Raw genomic sequence first — 21,221 nt, 5'->3', positions numbered from 1 at the left:
TTCCTTCAACAAGGGGAGGATGTGACAACCCAAAGTTTACATCTTTGTCAAAACACAATAATACATTCTTGTAAACGCCCAAAAATTTCAATCATCACTCTTATTAACATCAAACCATAGGCTCAAAAATAAGTGCGCAAAAAGTCGTGTCACTTTGTGAGTAAATTAACATATGTAGATTCTACACGCTACCACCATTCCAGAAACAAAAGAATTCACAAGAATTCGTCACAGTATGAGCGAGATATGCCATTTATAGGAAATAAATGTTTGCCGTAGTAAAAAAGTTACAACAACAAAAACTAAACGGAGATTAGTCGACTTTGGAGAAAAGTTGCCAACTAGACAAATGTAGTACAACATAAAGTAGGAATTATGAAACAAAGAACGCCAAAATCGGAAACCACATAGGAGAGATATGATTTTTAACAATAATAAAAACTCTTACAAAAACGAAATTCAAAACTAGCCAAAATGATCAAAAAGGAAAGTTGTAGAGAATGAAGAGATCTACACAAATATATATAAGAATCGTCAAAAACGGACTTTGTATGTGAGGGTTACGAATTTTAGAATTGTAATTATCTCGTCACGCATACTAGTGTGCATTGCGCCACACGTACAAACACACGATTTCATCGAGATACGGGATGATGTGGCACACTGAGATGAGGAAACGTGGCACAATCGTACGATTCACGCGCATTTGTGCGGCAGGCGCTCCAAACTTGCTATAATTGGCAGGTCCCGACAACTCATTTCTCCTCGCCCCACTCTTCGATGCTCTCTCTAATCGTCTCGTGTGTCATCGCTCCGATCGCCTCTCTACGTGATAACTTGTGGTTTCTACCCTACACCAACATTTTCAAACTCATAGGTGAGTTCACGACCCCATTTTCAACTTTTTCTGCTGGGACGGGGGGTACATGTCTAAATTACAACTTTACGTAATAACGTTATTTTACATATTTAACATTTATACACAAAATGTAGATAAAGCATTAGAAGCTGTATGTAACGATTTGCATTTTAACATAAGTTTTTCTTGTGTTTCACTTGTATTCCCCCCCCCCCCCCCCCCCCCTTAAAACATAGTAAAAACGTGAAAATATAGGGTATGAACTCACCAGGTAAGTGTGATGATTTGAAGAAAACGAGACTTTTCTCGGGCAGCACTTCGACCGGAAAGTGGAAGATTTCTCGGGAGTTTCTGACCTTCGGAGCTTGGATACGTTACCGTGGTGTCGGGGTAGTTTCGGGATGCTCAACACTGAGTAAAAAAAGGAAGGTAGAGTAGAATTGAGCACCTAAACCCGAGACCTTCAGTCTCTATTTATAGGATGCAATTGTGGAGCTCACGTCGTGAGTTCGATCTTATCCCCTCCGTAGACTCGACGCCTTATAGACCGTCTCTGGCACACATCAGTTACTAGCTCACACCGTGAGCTTCAGGCTCACGTCATGAGTCCTCAGCTAGTGTGGGAATTCGTGTTCCGAACTTCGGAAATTCATATCTATCGCATACGAGTTTCGATTTTGACGTTCTTTATATCCACGCGTAGGTGAGAATATATTCTACAACTCTCGTTTAGACTTCATCGGCTAATTTTGACTTTTATTTTTAATATTATATTTTTAATAGGCCGGGACAGGAAAGGTCCGTTAAAATTTCATAACTTCTTCTTCTGTCGTCCATTTTTGTGTCTCTTTTTACTGTTGTACTACTATTGTCGAGATCTTCGATCCTCATTTAGGTTGCGTCGGCTAAAAGTCACTCGATCTCTATTTCGAGTTTTTAGTTGTCTACTGCTATATCCGAAACTTAGAAAAATCATAACTTCCTCATACGAAGTCAGATTTGGACGCTCTTTTTATATATTTTTACGATTTAATGATATCTACGACTTTCATTTAGATCTAAGGCTAAAAAAGTATTTTATTGAAACTTTGTGTTTTACGCTTAACAGTGTTTTACCGGTTTTGCTGCGGATTTTCGATTAGTATATTGTCATGGAAGTCTGAGCTCGAGCTACTTGACGTTCAGCCTCGATGACGGGCCTCTCCATTGCAGCTTGGTTTTTCCGGAACTCCCTTACCTCGGCTCTAGCAGCGGTAATGTCTTTTTGAAGGGAAAATGTGTGCTCTATAGTTCGATCATGTTCTTCGTCCAGGCGACGAAGACGTACTGCCGTGATTTGGTCAGTGACATCAATGTCCATGATCTGGTTGGTGTTTACCTTAGCTTGCTCGCCTTGGTTGGAGATGCGACGAACCATGACAGGGGGTGCTCTGTCAGCCGAACCTCCGCTACCGAGGTTATAAAAGCTTTGTCCCATGTCGTAGGGTGGACATTGTCCTTGTTCCCTGCTCCATCGTTTCAGATCCATAGCCTAGAGGGGCGCCGGGCCCTGAAAGTTCCATCGGGATTTGGTGCTTCCTGGGGAGGATTGTAGACCTCCAGTTCCGAGTCAGTACCCTCATCATCTGCTTCATATTCTTCTTCCTTTTCCTCCTCTTCGGGATCCTCTTCTGGATCTTCCTCGGGAACCTCTTTAGGATCCTCTTCTGGATCCTCCTCAATCCAACCTCCATTGCCCTGGTTTGGGTAGTAGGGATCCCCGGGGATATGAAATCCTGCCATTTTGTCTGATCGAGAATAGAGATAAGAGAATTATATATAAAACTTGAGGGTAAAGAGAAAATTTTTGATAAGACCTGCACCGAGTCCTCCTATAATTACCTAGAGCATACGAATTACATTTTATTGAGATTGAATGGACCGTTGGATAAGTAGCGTCACTCTTAGCCCACATCCAAACAAGGAAAAAGACTTAAAGCGAAATCATAAATCCTAAGCCCATGCAACCTCACTTATGTGTAACCTTTAAAGTATGCACTTTGCAATTATAGACCTGTCAGTGAAGGTTTTCAGTTTTTATAGGATTATTTTTTTATTTAATTGACTATCCTAGCCCTAACGAAATGTCGGGGTTTACTCACTTGTAATAGTTTTTGTTGTGTCATAAATACTCCTATAACGTTTAAATTTGTAATTTTGATTCTAGTGTTACTTTGGTAAGTTTTTGACTTGTTGCTCACTATGACTATTCCCAAACATACGTTGGTCATATCTCGGATAAATATAGTTGATCAGGCTATATTCATCCTAGATCTGATTACATATTTTGGGGCCTAGTCATAGTGTCCAACTTGCCTTAATACTTTTGTATAGTTCTAACTATGACATTAAACTGTTGCATGCATGTATTTGTACCTTTATAACACTAACATTTTAATTTTAATGAGATACGGTTGGTGTGACAACGTTTTGTCAGAGAGTTTTAGTCCCTTTGCATTTATAGTTCACTATAAACAATGCTCTGATACCAATCTGCCACACCCCCAAACCAGAACGGCGGAATCGTTCGAGGGCGGATGACTTCATGTAGTATCATAACAGTTGAGTAAATAGTAAAGAAAGCAAACACATGCATCATAAATATAATTTAAAAAGTTACATCGTTGATTGTATTACATGTTTCAAAAGAAATTACATTATGATGATATAATAAGTTTGAAATTGACGTCTTAGCGTCTCTTCCCGAAAACTGTTGTTTATCTGTATTACTGAATCCATGAGAAATACAAGTAGTTTTGAAAGAGTGTCAACATTTAAGTTGATGAGTTCGTAAGCGTTTTTGTATAAGAATTATATGCTTTTTTGTATAAAGTAACCGAGTTGGTTTCTAGAAAATCTAATATTTTCTATAAATGAATGGTAGTTTTTAAAAGTTTCAAAAACCGGAATGCATAAGTATTTTCCATACCTAAAATAGTGTAAGTGGATTTATATATGTATATAAAATCACTGAGGCGCTTGGTAGCCCCGTAAATCAAATGTTTTAATACTTCATGTGAGTTTTATAACCGTACTATTGACCTAAACTGCCTGCCACAACGTTCTTCAGGCGTTGGAATGATATGACGTTTGTCACCCCAGACCCGCTGGTCCAACTGTAGCTAACAGTTTAGGTGCGGGATTGTCAATCCCGTATATATTTATAGACAAATATCACGCTCTCCCTACAAGAGATTATGGTTTATAATACAGGACTTAAAATGCGTACGTGAAGTCAAATGTCTCACAAAGTTTGTATCAAATAGGTTTACGTATGAAAAGTCATTTTTTCTTGTAATTGTAAGTATTTCCTTTCTATATTGTTCATAGAGTGTAAAATATCATGAATATCTCGTAAACTATACCTATTATAGTTTTTCAAAAGTGTGTTTCATTTGAATGATAAACCTTAGTGTATTACCAACTTTGCATGTAAGGTATAACATTTGTAATAACGTTATTTTATTTATTTAACATTTATACACAAAATGTAGATAAAACATTAGAAGCTGTATGTAACGATTTGCATTTTAACATAAGTTTTTCTTGTGTTTCACTTGTATTTCCCCCCTTAAAACATAGTAAAAACGTGAAAATATGGGGGTATGAACTCACCAGGTAAGTGTGATGATTTGAAGAAAACGAGACTTTTCTCGGGCAGCACTTCGACCGGAATGTGGAAGATTTCTCGGGAGTTTCGGACCTTCATCTGAGCTTGGATACGTAACCGGGGCGTCGGGGTAGTTTCAGGATGCTCAACATTGAGTAAAAAAAGGAAGGTAGAGTAGAATTGAGCACCTAAACCCAAGACCTTCAGTCTCTATTTATAGGATGCAATTGTGGAGCTCACGTCGTGAGTTCGATCTTATCCCCTCCGTAGACTCAACGCCTTATAGACCGTCTCTGGCACACATCAGTCACTAGCTCACATCGTGAGCTTCAGGCTCACGTCATGAGTCCTCTACTAGTGTGGGAATTCGTGTTCCGAACTTCGGAAATTCATATCTCTCGCATACGAGTTCCGATTTTGACGTTCTTTATATCCACGCGTAGGTGAGAATATATTCTACAACTCTCTTTTAGACTTCGTCGGCTAATTTTGACTTTTATTTTTAATATTATATTTTTAACAGGCCGGGACAGAAAAAGTTCGTTAAAATTTCATAACTTCTTCTTCCGTCGTCCGTTTTTGTCTGTCTTTTTACCGTTGTACTACTATTGTCGAGATCTTTGATCCTTGTTTAGATTGCGTTGGCTAAAAGGTACTCGATCTCTATTTCGAGTTTTTAGTTGTCTACTGTTATATCCGAAACTTAGAAAAATCATAACTTCCTCGTACGAAGTCAGATTTGAACGCTCTTTTTATATATTTTTACGGTTTAATAATATATACGACTTTCATTTAGATCTAAGGCTAAAAAAGTATTTTATTGAAACTTTGCGTTTTACGCTTAACAGTGCTTTACCGGTTTTGCCGCGAATTTTCGATTGGTCATAACTTCTTCGTTATAACTTGGATTTTTGTGTTCTTTATATTTCTGAAAACCTTGTTACGATATCTATTACGCCATGCAACCCAATAGAGACTTTTGAACATTTTATTTTTGACGCTATTTTTGTTATATCAATAGTAGATTACAATCCTTGACTTTTAGGTCATTACATTGACTTGAAATATCGGGTTGTCACATAGTAGTGGTATATTATGTCGTCGCGACGCTCAACTCAAATGGATAATAGTAGTATATTATGTCGGCACTACACTAAATTCAAAACGAATAATAATATATTATACCATCACTACGCTAACAAATAATAATATATTACGTCATCACTATGCTCATCTCAAACAGATAATAGTAGTATATTATGTCGTCACTGCGCTGGGCTCAAACGATAATAGTAATATATTATGTCGTTATTACGCTCAACTCAAAAGGATAATAGTAGTATATTATGTCGTCACTACGCTCGATTCAAAATGACAATAGTAATATATTATGCCACCATTACACTCAACTCAAACGGATTATAGTAGCATATTATGTCGTCACTATGCTCGATTCAAACGGATAATAGTGGTATGTTATGTCGTCGCTACACTCAACTCAAACGGATAATAGTAGTATATTATGTCGTCATTACGCTCGATTTAAACGGATAATAATTATATATTATGTCGTCACTACACCCGATTCCAAACGGATACTTTATGTTATGCCGTCACTCAACTTGAATAATGATCATATTACCACTCCGCTGGTTGGCTTCACTAAGAATATCCATTTAAATATAATTATATTTTAATTATAGCATTGATACTCCATTCATGTCATAAGTATATAGTTATATAAGAAAATGTTGGAGTGTCTCTAACTAACCTGCGTTGAGGTCATTATCGGTTAGTCTGCTCTTAAGAGCACCAATTTCCTTAATTATACCCCTAAGGTATGGATACACTAATAGTATATAAGAAGAATGAGAATTACGGAACCCTAGTACCAAGGAATAGTAAAACACTATTTTCAAAGAATAATATACAAAACCTATGAATTGACCAACATTATGATGACCTCTTCATACCACATGTATTCCTAGGAAATCCATGTCACCTCCAGAAGTAGTGGTTGATCGACGAAGCTACGGACGACCTACTATCGTCATAGTTATGCTTAACTGTCAAGGCACCTCTAGCATTAGAAATTTTTGTACTTCCAAAACATTTTATGATGTAATGTTTTGCCAATAAATGGAAGTGATATTTATGTTACATATTGTTTTGTACTGTTCAATGACTGCGCTCCAATATCCCTAACGTCGCGTCTCCCTACGTCTCCGCCACCGACCAGAGGTGTGACAAAGATGTTTAGATGTGTATATAGACAATGATCGGAGATACCTTGCCACCCAAACATATCTAATGTCATAGAAGATGTAAGGACTCGACCAAGGGGTAAATTCCTAAGACAGTGTTAATGTTTCAACGCAACGCAATCCATACACGCATACTAGGGTTGTGTATGAGACGATTTGATTTGGTTATTAGTCAAAACCGAACCATAACCATTACAATTGATTAATGCATTTCGATAGCTATTGGTTAACGGTTAATATCGGTTTTGGTTAACAATTTTAGTCGGTTAATAGTTAATATCGGTTAACCATAATGGTCCAAAATAATATAATATAAAAATATATTTCTCTATAAAAATTGATAAAATAAAGTCAATTTCTATAAAAAAAAATGAATGATTATGTATATATAATTGTATCGATAAAAGATTATTTATACTATCTAATTCAAAATACGATGTCATAAAATTTCAATTTATAATATAATTACATATAATATATTTAATATTATATTATATGAAAACATTTATTAATATTATTGTCTCAGTTTAGTTTATAATGTTTCAGTTTTATATGAAAAATTGAAAACCATAACGGAATAATACAGTTAATCAAAATTAAAAAAATACATCATTTCTTTTAATAATAGTTTGGTTAAAATGATTTAGTTATATATATACCAAATTTAACAAATATAAATTAAAACTTTGTGGGATGAATAATAAACGAATCTAGATTCTTCTTCAAATAATTTTGATCGAATTGGCCGTTTTCTCATTTGAAGGTCAGTGTCAACGGTTCTACCCGAATTCAACCCGACAAGATCCGAAACACAGCCAACAAGAACAACAAACACATCAGATATGCCTCCCATTTCTTCTCACAAACATTATCGTTTTATCTCAGATTCATCACTACCCACCACTGAATGCAAGCTGCACTTGCAGCTATGGCTGCTCACTCTATCCTCTTCTCTTCTCCCGCCGCCTCTAACTCCCTCCTTTTCCCCATCTCAAACCCTAACACTATCTCACTTCAATCTTCTTTCCATGGTGTCTCCCTTAAACCCTCAATCGCCCGTCAATCCATGATACTCTCCGCCACCGCTCCTAAACCCCTTACTGTCGTTGCCGCCGTCAAGAAAGCCGTCGCCGTCCTCAAGGGCACCTCCAGTGTCGAAGGCGTTGTTACTCTCACTCAAGAAGACAGCGGTATCTATCTCTCCCACCTATCCACCATTAAGCAATCCCTTTGATTTAGTTACTTAATTTATCTCATCTGCACTTCAAATTTCAGTCACCGAATACTTTTCAAATGCGATTTGTATCAGTTTTGTTGCATTTGAAACTGGCATTAGTCTATTTGCAGAAAACTGTCCCCAAATTTCGACCTAGTTACCACTTCTTTCTCAAATATTTCAAGAACACTTCGATCTTAACTTCAAAATTAGCTGGATTGAATGTTGGTCTTAAATTAGTAACACCCACATCAAATTTGACAAACTAAAAGTATAGCTTTGACTTCATTTACGAACCTAGTTATCCATTTAGCAGTTTCTCAAGCCTTAGTTTATGCTTATATCGATGTTTTAAGTCTGATTTCTTGTAATTAACACAGGTCCAACAACTGTCAATGTCAAAATTACTGGATTGACTCCAGGACCCCATGGATTTCATCTAGTAAGTATTCATCCTATTTTATCATAATGTGTTTTATGTTCTTAAGTTCATTATACATGATTAATTTCTGATACTTTTGTGTTCTTGTTAACATATAGCATGAGTTTGGTGATACCACAAATGGGTGTATATCAACAGGTTTGAACTTTTAATTCAGATTGCATTATAATCCACCTTTTTTAGGGTTCATGCAATAAAAGATTTATTTAAGTTTTATCTTTTAATATCAGGACCACATTTCAACCCTAATGGGCATACACATGGTGCTCCTGAAGATAAAATCCGTCATGCGGGTGACCTGGGAAACATAATTGCCAATGCCGATGGTATTTTACTACAATCATTTCCTTTTTTAATTTAAAAAAAATATATGATTGTTTTTTCCTTATATTTTTGTTAAATGTAATCCAGGTGTGGCTGAAGCTACAATTGTAGATGATCAGGTTTGGATTTTAATAAAATTTGATCTAATTTTTATATTTTCTTGTTAACATTTTATTGATGTTAATTTTCAGATACCATTGACTGGTCCTAATGCTGTAGTTGGAAGAGCATTAGTGGTTCATGAACTTGCAGATGATCTTGGAAAGGGTAAAGTTTATATTTTTTGTACTTTTTCTTAATAAAATATGAATGTTATATGTTTTTTTAATTAATGGGTTGTATTGGTTTTTTAATATAGGTGGTCATGAACTTAGCCTCTCTACTGGAAATGCAGGTGGAAGACTTGCTTGTGGTAAGATAACTAATTAATTATAGTATTATACATATATACACTGCTTTCATACTTAATTTCAAATTTATTTATTATTGGTTTTAAAATAGTTGATGAATTATGATGCAAAAAGGAAAAACGAAAAATGTAAAGGTGTGAGAAAAGATTGCTTTGTAGTTGGTGTGGCATGAAGAGTGACATCCAATGACCATTTTACCCTTTGGTGTGGAATGAAAACGAATGCTTGTTTCAAAACTGTTTTCAATTTATATTCTAAATGAAAAAAGGTTATAAATTTATGAAATAGTTAAATATAAAGTATCCGGTGTGAATCATGATATAAGATTATTAAATATATTTGATATAAAAATTTATAAATTTAATTAGTACTTGAACAAAATGTGTTTAGTATAAATAGTGATATAGATTCTTAATAATAAATAAGTATAATGAGTAATTATAAATTATAATCAAGTCATTCTTTTTTTATTATATAAATAGAAACAAGGCTGCTTCTTTTTGACTTAATGAGCTTAATGGACTTAGCACTTAAACTTGACAATTGTAACATGTTTGTTTCTTTTTGACTTAATCCTGACAAATTGACTTAATGGGTTAAGCCAAAAGACATGGCTTAATTTATTAAGACACTAACATTTTACCTATATTCCATTCTTTTTTCCTCCCAACCGATCTCATGCTAAATTTGATGAATATTGTGAAATTTGTTTTTTGGAATGTAAGGATAAAATGGTCATTTAGTCCCATTCAGACAATTTAGTAAAAAAGAAATGACACCTAAGTTCTTATTGGTTTAAGCTAATTGTAGTTAAGACCGTGTTTAATATATTTTACTTTATTATGTGAATTCTGAATTATCTTAACTAAACACAATTTTTTTTGTACCTTTGTGTAGGTGTGGTTGGATTGACACCAATATGAAGTTGTGCTGAACCCATTAAGCCGCATAGAGGTTAATGCTTTTTTGCATTTTAAGAACCAAAGTTGAACTATTCTCATATTGTATTTAGCCAATAATCAATGAGGCTTTTGTAAACACTTGGTGAAACATGTAAAACAATATCTTGCTCTTTGAATTACTTGTGAGTTTGATTATCGTATCATTCAACTAGTTTTACTTGTACTTCTATAATCACACTACTTAGTATTTGTTTCTTTTGTTTTCAAAATCCCCGACAATATTGTTATGATGAATAATCAAAGTAGAAAATGTGGTTAGCACCTAAAAATTTTGTGTATACCAGTTAAGTTTGTTATATCTTTAGACACACGTATCGAGACATTATCTGCTTTGGGCAAACTGGCATACGAACTTTCCATGAGGATTGCTCATCTTTATATTGTTGCTTTTGCCTTTGCATTTGCTTGTTTATGTTTAACTGTGGTGTTCTGATGAGATTTGTTGTACTCATAACTTTGAAACGCGTTTTAAAATGAGATATAGACAACACCTTACTAGTACTGTTTTGTTCTTGCTTTACCCGATGTAACATCTTCATCTTCAGACGCGCATGCCAACGTATTATCTGTTTTGGCAAAACAATCATGAGGACTTACTAGTTGGGACGGGTGTGGCCCACATACTGAACTGGGTTCTTAAATTGGATCGAATTGAATTAGCATTTCGTACAAACTGAAGACCAAACCAAATATGTATATATGGTCCTGGTTTGGGTCGGGTTTTCATGATCACAAGTAGGGTGTGCTTTAGTGACCGGATCGAAAACTGAAAATATTTTTTTAGAAACCAAAGAGGCAAAGACCGAACCGAACGTGTATATGGTATCGGTATGGTTTAGTTTCGATTGGTTTTCTGTTTAGTTCGGTTTTTTCAGTCCATATGTCCATCCCTACTTCTTAGAGGTCATCCATCGTGATAACTGACTTTGATTGTTTTCTTTTGTTTTTGTTTTTTATTTTGTTTTTTTTTTCGAGTATGCTCTAGTACCATTAATTGTCGAATTTTGATAAGATATGTTATCCTTGTAGCTTTAGAACTTGTTTTGGAATGAGAGAGATTTACGGTTTTGGACTCTAACCAAAAAGTTTTGTTTCCCATTTGACAAATATTTACAACCTAATAAGAATGTTTTGTTTCCCACTTCATACGTTGTGAGACTGGTTTTGTACTACGAATATTACTAGGATTCTAATTATGTCCTTGTTAGTTTTGAATGGACATATAATAGGACAATTTTCTCAAAAAGAATCAAAGAAAACCGAACAATTATGTATTTTGAGTGTGAGGTAGAAGAGTGGTTAGGCAAAGGATTGGGTGTGAATGAAGTTAGGGTTAGGGTTGGGTGTGATTAGTAGTGATGGACACTTTTGATCCTGTTTTTGGTCCATTCATTTGTTACACAATTACTCCCTACTCAAACTACTATTCATGGTTTCTTTTGCACCAATTTAATGTTGAGACTTTTATTTATTTATTTAAATTTAAGTTATGATTTGTTTCTTGGTTGTTTTAAAGTAGTAAAATTAATGTTATTATGCCTTTTGTTAGAGCATATATGAAGGTCGACGTGAACAATGATTTTTTTTTTTTGTCATATAAACTTTTCACTGAGTTTATTTAACAAAATTATCATCAAAATTATTTTTCAGTGAAAAAAGCCTTTTATTATAGCCATTTTCTGTAAAAATTAAATATTTATCCAGATTCCAGACTATTCATATTATTCTATAAATAGCCTTATTTAATTTTATCAGTTCTAAATACAAGTCATATATGATATAATAGGTATTAACTTTATTTTAAGCTTATGCACTTAGAAAAAAAAACAATTATATTATAATATGATCATCGTGTTTATTAATATTATATATTTTCGGTATTTTGATAGTTTTTTACAATAAATAATTGTGATATATTTTCTATACACTTCAATGATAACAAGATTGCTAATTGGTAATTTCAAATAATTACAAAATATAAATAAGTTTCCACTAAAGATATTCTTATAGTTGTCTTTTAAAAAAAACTGACCACAAAAGCTTTCGTTTCTAAACGACAAATACGTTCACAAACCCGAAAATTGGGTTATCTAATTTAGTATAGTGAAGAGGAAAACACACCCTTTTTGTCATATGAAGTTTCTAAAGGTGGCTTACACCATACCCTATTTTTAGCAATACTTTCTTTAAAGAAGATGATGCACTTTGAGTGGATTTGCATATTAAGTGTCCCTAAAGATTCATAATTATCGCATCAATATTCAACCATAAGTACTAACAATCATTCATGTTTGTTTATAAAATCATTGAGAATTGGTATAATGTTACAAAGTTCGCGATTAATTCCATAAAATATCGGGATAAGTTTTTGGTTTCTTGAACTTTTTAAGCTAGTATTTGGTATTAGGCTAAAACAGTGCAAAACATGATGTTAAAAACTTAAAATTACCGGATTATTATAGATTGTTACTTTATAGGACACCTTATACCAGATTTAGTTTTTCATTAATCATTATGCCTAGTGTTATCTTTATTTTTTTATGTATTTATTTATTTGTTATTAAAGATAACGTGGGATTTCACCCGATTGGAGCTCCACTCCCGTTGACCCATTTTTCTATTCCCATAATTATTAGTTGCAGTTAGTGATCTACTCGAACACCATATCGAATTGTTGACTTTTTAAAATACACTCTGTATATTTTTATAAATTATATTTAGTAAGTATTTAAATAATAGTTTGTATAATTTTATTAAAAAACCTTGAGTTAAAACATAATCTAAATATTGATTGCAACGATTTTATCAACTGATAGTGAGAGATGATGGAAGATAGAGAAATACATATTTACACGTTATGAATAATATAAGTATTCGTGGTTAAATAAATAAAAAAAATATTAAACTCTATCTATATAAAACATAAAAGTTTCACTTAACTAACACCAATAATTGTTTGAAATGAAAATACAATGGGAAAATAGTAACACAAGTTATTGAAAATGTTTTTTTTTTTTTTTTTTTTTTTTTTTTTTTTTTTTTTTTTTTTCCTACAGAAAATCTTATTATTTTAAGCTAACAATAAAGTCATAATTTTTTTTAAACATAAAAACCGAATAATTTATTGACTTTGACAATTTTTAACATTTTCAGTAGGTTACCAAGCCACCTGGCGCCAAGCTAGACGGATTGCTGATATATCAGTGTCTTTCCTTCATCTGAAAAAGCTGACTTTGGGAGAGAAAACATGTGGAAAGACACTGACGCGAGATTCCGTGTCAACAATTCGTCCTTAACACGTCATGTGGTTTGGTTGTCCGTTGAAACTGTTGAAAAAGGTTAAAGTAAATAAATTATTCGTTTTTTGTTTAAAGATAATAATTTAGAACTTTACTGTAAATTGGCACAAATAATAGATTTTTTTAAGAAGAAAACACTTATTAAAAATATTAGATAATTTATGTAAGTTAATATAATATAAATTACAGAAAAGCTGATTGGTATATAGATATATAGTTATTAAACCTTTTTTTATTAAATTCATAACCAAAGTATTTAAAGTGCAATTTTTATTTATTTTATTTTAAAAAGCATTTGAACTAAAAGATAAAATAACTGATGTTGTTGCTTCGCTTACTTGCGGTTTCCAACTTGTAACAGAATTTTCCAGTGAGTGGCTCAAAAGCTACTTCACACAACTTGTAACTACAAAAATTTAAAATGATAACATTAATAAATATCTAAATTCTTTAATACAAATTTATACGATAAATCTATAAATATTAATCTAGAAAATATATATTTGACGAAATACGTTTATATCACATTCAGTTTATCCATTTTTTTGAGGTCAAATTCAATTACTTTAAACTCAAATTTTATTTAACTAAAAACTTTACGATAAGTTTCTAAAATTAGAAACTAAACACAAAATCCTTTTTGTTTGATATTTAAAGAGCACCTATTTTTATATCAAGTGGAAAATTTGAAATTAAAGTCTGTCTAGACATGTATACATATTTTAAATAAAATCTTATAAATTTTCTAAAGATAAGTTGGAATTGTTGCTAAAAGAAGAAGTGGGCATAGGGGCGGACAAAAGACCAACGTGTGAACCACACTCCCAAATGAAAGGTTTTATGCTCTTTGGTTATTGGATTTGGCTATCTCATTGCACTTTTTTTTTTAAAAAAAAAACTTTATTTCTACTAGAATAGTTTTACAAATCTGGTTCCCCTAATATATGGTATTTTGCAAGTTTGATTATGTTGTAACTTTGATCACCAACTTTTGTACAAAAACTATTTTCTCTTATTTATATTTTTTACAATGATTTATTTATTTATTATTAGAAGCTTTTAACTCATTAACCGATTTTAATGACTTTTGGCATTCTTTCTAGATAGCTTCTGGCATTTCTTTCTAGATAGCTTCTTTATGGCCCATTCTTTCATTAACTCTGCCAAGATAGCCACTACAATCACCTGCAAGTTGAGTCGCACAAACTTTTTACTGTGGAAGGCAAGGTCATTCGCATCTTGCGAGGAGTCCAAATTTTTGGATATCTTGATGGAACTACAAGAAAACCACCGCTCAAGATCACTGCATCATCAAAATCCCACAATGCACAAAGCAAGCAGCATTCAGACAAGGGGAAAATCTAACCACAACATACTCAAGCAATCATACACATATAGCGAAAATCTGAACTAGCATGCAACACAAAGTCATAACTCAGGCATAACCTAAACATGCTATCCTACTACTGTCTAATCAGCACTACTTATGCAGCTCAAAAGCACAAATAACAGGCACATAAGGCATCATCCCTAGATCCTTAGTCCTATTCTAGCATGCTGTTCTATTAACTGATAATCAAAACATAGACTTGTATGGGTATTTTGGGGTACTTATCTTGATTGGGTAGTTCAAGATCAAGCTATCATTGGAAGCTTGTTGCCCTCCATGACTAAAGATGTCCTGTCGTAGATTACACGTTGTATTGATACTTCTAATCAGCTGTGGACATCACTCCATACTATGTTCTCTACTCAACATAGAGGGAACTCAATTCAGATCCGCACACAACTTTCAACCATGAAGAAAGGCGAGATGACTGCATCATAGTATTTGTAACATCCCAAAATTTAAGACCAAAAATTTCTTTTTAATAAAACATTACTTTAAACAAAACATCATTCCAAAACATAATCCGGGTATAAGTTTTCAAAACACATGTTTATTATCAGAGTAAACATTCTCAGGCTGACTACTCTATGGTGTGTGCCATGCGATCACCCCGAGCTCCTCCCTCCGCTACCGGAAGTACCTGAAAGCAAAACTGAAAACCGTAAGCACAAAGCTTAGTGAGTTCCCCACCTTACCACATACCATGCAAAATCACATACAGCACATACTGGGCCACGCCCGCTATCCTGGGCCTCGCCCTCTACTTCGGGCCTCGCCCGCTATAACGACCCCGCCGCTCCAGGCCCCGCCTGGCTTCGAGCCCCGCTCGGATACAGATCTGTTTCACTTAGGCCTCGCCTGTCACAGGGCCTCGCCCACTAACATATAATAACACATAACATATCACATAACATTACATAAGCTAAACATATACTAACAACTCTTGCTCTAAGGCCTCGCCTATCTCTGGGCCCCGCCCGAGTCCTGCTACTGATGAGTCATGGAACCTCGTCCATACTCCTGCTGATAGTGAGGTTCGGGCCCAGCCCACCCTCACTCCTTTCCTAACTTGGGCCTCGCCCCTGCTCTGCTGCTACCGAGATGTGGAACACCATCCACACTCTGCTATTGGTGAGATACGGGACCTCGCCCTCACTCACCTCCCTACCAGGCACATATAAGTATCACACAGACAACAAGTATAAACTATCACATAACCGCTCCTTGGGCACCTGTCCTCTGTCATTGGACCTCGTCCAAATATCATACTAGCATACTGTGCCTAGGGCTAACCCCCGGGTCTTCTACTCATAACTACATGGGCCGGCATTGTGGCCGTAGACCCATTCATACAAAGGGAAACTCACCTGATACTGCTGAACTGTTGTTGCTAACCCCTTTGACCGCTACCTGACCGCTAACTCCGAACTGCTGCTCCGCTAGCTCCCCGAGCTACCAATGACAACCCAACACTTAGTCTAACTGACCTCCAAAGGTCAACCAAGTCAACTCTGGTCAAAGTCAATGTCCTGGTCAAAGTCAACCTTCCAGGTCAACCCTACTCGCCGAGTCACCCTACTGACTCGCCGAGTTCATAAATCCAGAGTCCTTCCACTCGCGACTCTACTCGCCGAGTCAGCCCCTGACTCGTCGAGTTTACTGATTCCCGATTCCTGTCCTGTCCAACTCACTGAGTCCTGGCTCGACTCGCTGACTCGAGTCTTAACTCGAGGGGTTTGGGACCACTCGACCTGACTCGCCGAGTCTTAGAACAGACTCGCCGAGCACACGACAATCTTCATCCAACTCGCCGAGTTGTTCATCCAACTCGCCGAGTTCATGCCTATCTTCATCCGACTCGACGAGCTGTTCATCCCACTCGTCGAGTTCCTCCTCATCTTCAAGCTACTCGCCGAGTCCACTCAAAGGACTCGTCGAGTCCACTAAGATCCACTTACATGCAGAGGACTTCCGAGTCATGCATGAGCTCCAAACTGTAGATCTACCCTCCCCAAGCCTATTTCCCACGTAAAGTTGCAAACTTTACGGGTAGAGGGGGAGATCTAGGCAAAATACACCCATAGCTAGGGTTTAGGACCAAGAGACTCCAATTTCCACCCAATGGCTGATACTTTATAGGATTCCATTCCAAAACAAGCATGGATCTGAGGTAGCAACCTCAGATCTGGACTTCAAACTCGAGATTGACCTTAAACATGGCTTAAAAGCCCCAAAACTCATATCCAAGGAAGATCTAAAGGAGGGAAACGAATTGATACCTTCCAATGCTCTGAAATGCTTCCCAAACTTCAGATCCAAAGCCACTCCCTGATGCTTCAAAGATTCCCACTCCTTCTTCTTCCTTAAAACCACTCAAAATGGCTAAAAGCTTGAATGAACACAATGGGGGCTTAAGGTGCGGCGTTCTGGGTGTGAGAGGCTGTAAAGGAGCCCTAGGAAGAAGATTGAGACGTTTAAATAGGCTCCAAGCCCCGGATTTAGGGTTTTCCTCGCACAGACCAGACTCGCCGAGTCCACTTGGCCGACTCGTCGAGTTGGTCACTTACTTATCGACCCGGATCCTGCTCCGACTCGCCGAGTCCTTCCTTGGACTCGCCGAGTCCCTCTTAAATTTAGGGTTTCCTTTACTTTCTTGGCTTTCAAAATCCTGGGTGTTACAACTCTCCCCCACTTAAACTGAACTTCGTCCTCGAAGTTTACCATGGCCCACCGCCTACGGTCTGCCTCCAATACCCAACACCAGCCGCCTACCTGCGCTGGTCTTCCACCAATACTGCACTGAACCCGCAGAGGTTCTCCACTTCTTTCCTTGCGCAAATCCCTTGCCTTCCCAAGGCAAAGCCTCATAACCGACTTTTCCTTTGACACTGTGAAGGTCCTATCCTTCACTAACTCCATCACCTCCCTGCTATTCCCAGAACGGGTCATCACCGTCAGCACTCACTGACACTCCTTCCTGCCAACACTTGGTGTCGAGCACCCCTCGACTCAACTATCTGAACTCCACCATACGCTGCATACTCGCACTGCCACCGACTGGCAATTCAACTATTTCCCGACTGACCTCCTGATAAACTGGGACCGCCCTGGTCCCTACCAACCTATCAATGACTGGATTACCGGTTCCCACCGGTAGCTAGTCCCAACACCATCACTGGTCGCTCTCAGCGATTTCCAAAGAACCCTCGACCATCTATAACTGCTCGATCAATCCTGCCATCCAGGCACTACAAACCTGGGATCCCCGATCCCCTAACTTGACACTAAGGTCCCGACCAGGTCCCACCTGTGCTGCTAAAACTCACGGGCCTCGCCCACGGGTCCCACCCACCTCTATCCTTCTAGTCGCACTAGTCTAGTCACTCTCGCTCGGGCCTCGCCCACGGGTCTCACCCAACTATATCCTGGAGCGGCCTCTCCCAAGGTCTCACCTCTCTAGAGCTATACAGGCAACTCCCTACTACTCTCATTCACTACCCATTCCTGATCCCTACCTGATCACTAGGAGATAAGGGCCTCGCCCCGACTCCGCTAACGAAACTACTAAGGAATGCTACGGCTTACCCATAGTCTTACATCACCAACCATTGCCGACTGCTAGTGAATGCTACGGCTGCCCCGTAGTCTTACAACACTTCCTACCACTGACTGCTAATACGAAGGCACCCACGTGCCATCAGCTTCTCAAGATCCTTATTCCGACTCCCGCGAATCCTTCAGGCGATCCACAACCTGAATTCTCAACCATAACCAACCATTACCATCCCACGCGCTAGCTGATATGGAGTTTCTCAAACTCCTAACCCTGAAATCCTCAATCCATCAAACGTTGAACTACTTCTCTTCCTTCTCGGAGGTCACGTACTCGTTCTGGGTCTGCGTGCTCCTCTCTGGCACACCCGGAGGATTCTCCCCCACTTCGATCCTGCTTACCCCTTGCTGCTCAATTAGTCAAAGATATCCCAATCTTTGCTACCCTTCCAAAACCCATCTACTGAGGAACCCCAAGCCCGCCTTAGCCAGGGTTTTAGCCAATCCATCACAATCACTGTACCACTCCGAACTAACGAAACGTACCAAATCCCTCCCAAGCATGCTACAGTTACTACATCCTTCGAAACCTTCTTCAATAGAGCACATCCCCTAACTACCATACAAATATCCAAGGTATGCAGATGGCATATAACTCGATCACAAACAATCAATCAAAAATAAAATACTCATACCGATAATGATGCAGAACCATAACAATGAAATCATGCACAAAATAAAAGAACTGAGAATGGAAATTGCATACCTGCAACGTCCGGCGATGCTCACGTCTCCAAGGTCGTCATCTGAAAAGCCCTACTCCCTGTTGCAGGTGCCTCTACCCGGCCCTGACGGCCATCCACGATCCTCAAGGTTGCAGGGGCGGGTGCCACCACCCGTCCTACCGAAGACAAACTGGGGCACTGAGCCTTCTTGTGACCCCGCTGGTTGCAATGAAAACATATCATGTCAAATCCCTGCGCGGCGGTAACAGTACAATCCCTGCTAAAATGACCAGTCCGACCGCACTTGAAGCAGCCAGACTCACCACCGCTACCACTCCTGCACGCGCCCCCGTGCGCCCTGCCACACTTTCCGCACCGACTGCGGTCTTGATGATCCCTCGATCTCGAATCCGATCCCTTGGGCCTTTTGCCCAAACCCGTAGCCACCTGAACCTCATCCGGCTTCCTCTTCCGGATCTGCTCCAAATCAATTTCCCTTTCCCTAGCCCGAGAAATCATATCTTCCAGCGTCTTACAGCTGGACCTGCTCACGAACTCCCTGATGTCGTCCCTCAACATCTCATGGTACCGAGCCTTCTTCATCTCCTCATCCGCTACATACTGCGGTACAAGAAGAGCCCTCTCCCTGAACTTGGCGGTGATCTCCACCACAGTCTCAGTAGTCTGCGTCAAATCCTGAAACTCTCGTGCCAGCTGCTGCACCTCAATAATCGGCGAAAACTCTGCCCTGAACTTGGCCGAGAAATCGCTCCAACTCATCGCGTCCAACGCGGCATCATCCCCCAAAGCATGACCAATCTCCTCCCACCAATCCCTCGCTCTGTCCTTCAGAAGACAGGAGGCGAGTCTAACCTTGTCCCCCTCGGGACACTTGCTCGTACGAAAAGCGTTGGCAACATCAACCAACCATCTGCTGCTAGCAATGGGGTCCCTAGCCCCATAATAGTCTGGTGCCCCGCAGGATCTGAACTCTCGAAATGTCAAGGTACGCGCTCCCATCAATGCCATCATCTCAGTACGGAAGGCTCCCAGCCTCTCCTCCAAGATCTCCAGTATGCCCTCCTTGACCGTGCCAAAGATCACAGGAGTCTGAGCTAGAATACTGCGCGTAACCTCAGCTGATATTAACTCCCTCATCCGCTCCTCGAGCTGCTCGGTCCCTGAACCCGAGCCTGATCCCTCTCCGGCGCCTGATCCGCCCGCTGGTCTCTCTCGCAATGTCACCATGCTGAAAATATGCCACAACCACTATCAGAATACCCATCACTGATACGAGACCAAACATGCCCTACCAGGTTCCCGGTCTTGTCTCTGCCCTTCCCGAATCGAGTACGGATCCTCTGCTTTCAGTAGTACGGGCCCATACTACCTTCCACATCTATCCGTACTTTCCTCAGGAATTGCTTTGACTCCACCAGGTCCCTCATCCACTAATACTGCTCCCAGCACTATCTCATCCTAGGCTTACCCTAGGGAAACCTCTGACACTACTCAAACCAGTCCTCAGCTGCTGAAGGCCTCCTCACGATGCCAATTAGCCATCACCTGGATACCATCACATGTGACGAGGCTCAAATAATCCTTCAAGTATAAGACTCGTTCCTACAACGGTTGGACTCAAACAAGAGCTGCGCAATAGGACCAAATCCAACACTCTGAGATTATTCAACCCTGATCACATGTGGCGTGTCGTATCCACCTAATGGCTAACTCCCATCACTCAGAATCCCACAATGCACAAAGTAAGCAGCATTCGGTCAAGGGAAAATCTAACCATAACATACTCAAGCAATCATATCCACATAGCAAGAACCTGAACTAGCATGCAACACAAACTCATAAACTCAGGCATAACCTAAACAGGCTATCCTACTACTGTCTAATCAGCACTATCATGCAGCTCAAAAGCACATCATCCCTAGATCCTTAGTCCTATTCTAGCATGCTGTTCTACCAACTGATAATCATAACATAAACTTGTATGGGTATTTTGGGGTACTTACTTGAGCTCGGTTGATTGCATGCACCACACCTCTTTTCTCTTTTCAAATTTCTTTTCTTTCTGAATTCTTTTTGCTTTTCTAAAACTGTTTCTCATTCTCAAAATT

General features: G+C 38.3%; 1 protein-coding gene across 1 annotated transcript; it reads left to right on the top strand.

Annotated features, from left to right (window-relative positions):
• Positions 1-7,614: 7,614 nt before the first annotated feature.
• Positions 7,615-10,269, top strand: LOC111897744 (superoxide dismutase [Cu-Zn], chloroplastic). Its single transcript, XM_023893694.3, has 8 exons — positions 7,615-7,962; positions 8,369-8,430; positions 8,529-8,568; positions 8,661-8,756; positions 8,842-8,873; positions 8,946-9,021; positions 9,113-9,166; positions 10,062-10,269. Exons 1-8 carry the CDS (start codon positions 7,680-7,682, stop codon positions 10,085-10,087), a joined length of 669 nt encoding a protein of 222 aa, XP_023749462.1. The 5' UTR covers positions 7,615-7,679; the 3' UTR covers positions 10,088-10,269.
• The last annotated feature ends 10,952 nt before the right edge of the window (positions 10,270-21,221 follow it).

The sequence above is a fragment of the Lactuca sativa genome, chromosome 6, assembly GCF_002870075.4.
Source record: "Lactuca sativa cultivar Salinas chromosome 6, Lsat_Salinas_v11, whole genome shotgun sequence".
NCBI classification, from domain to species: domain Eukaryota; kingdom Viridiplantae; phylum Streptophyta; class Magnoliopsida; order Asterales; family Asteraceae; genus Lactuca; species Lactuca sativa.
This window is presented reverse-complemented; position numbering and strand designations above follow the sequence as displayed.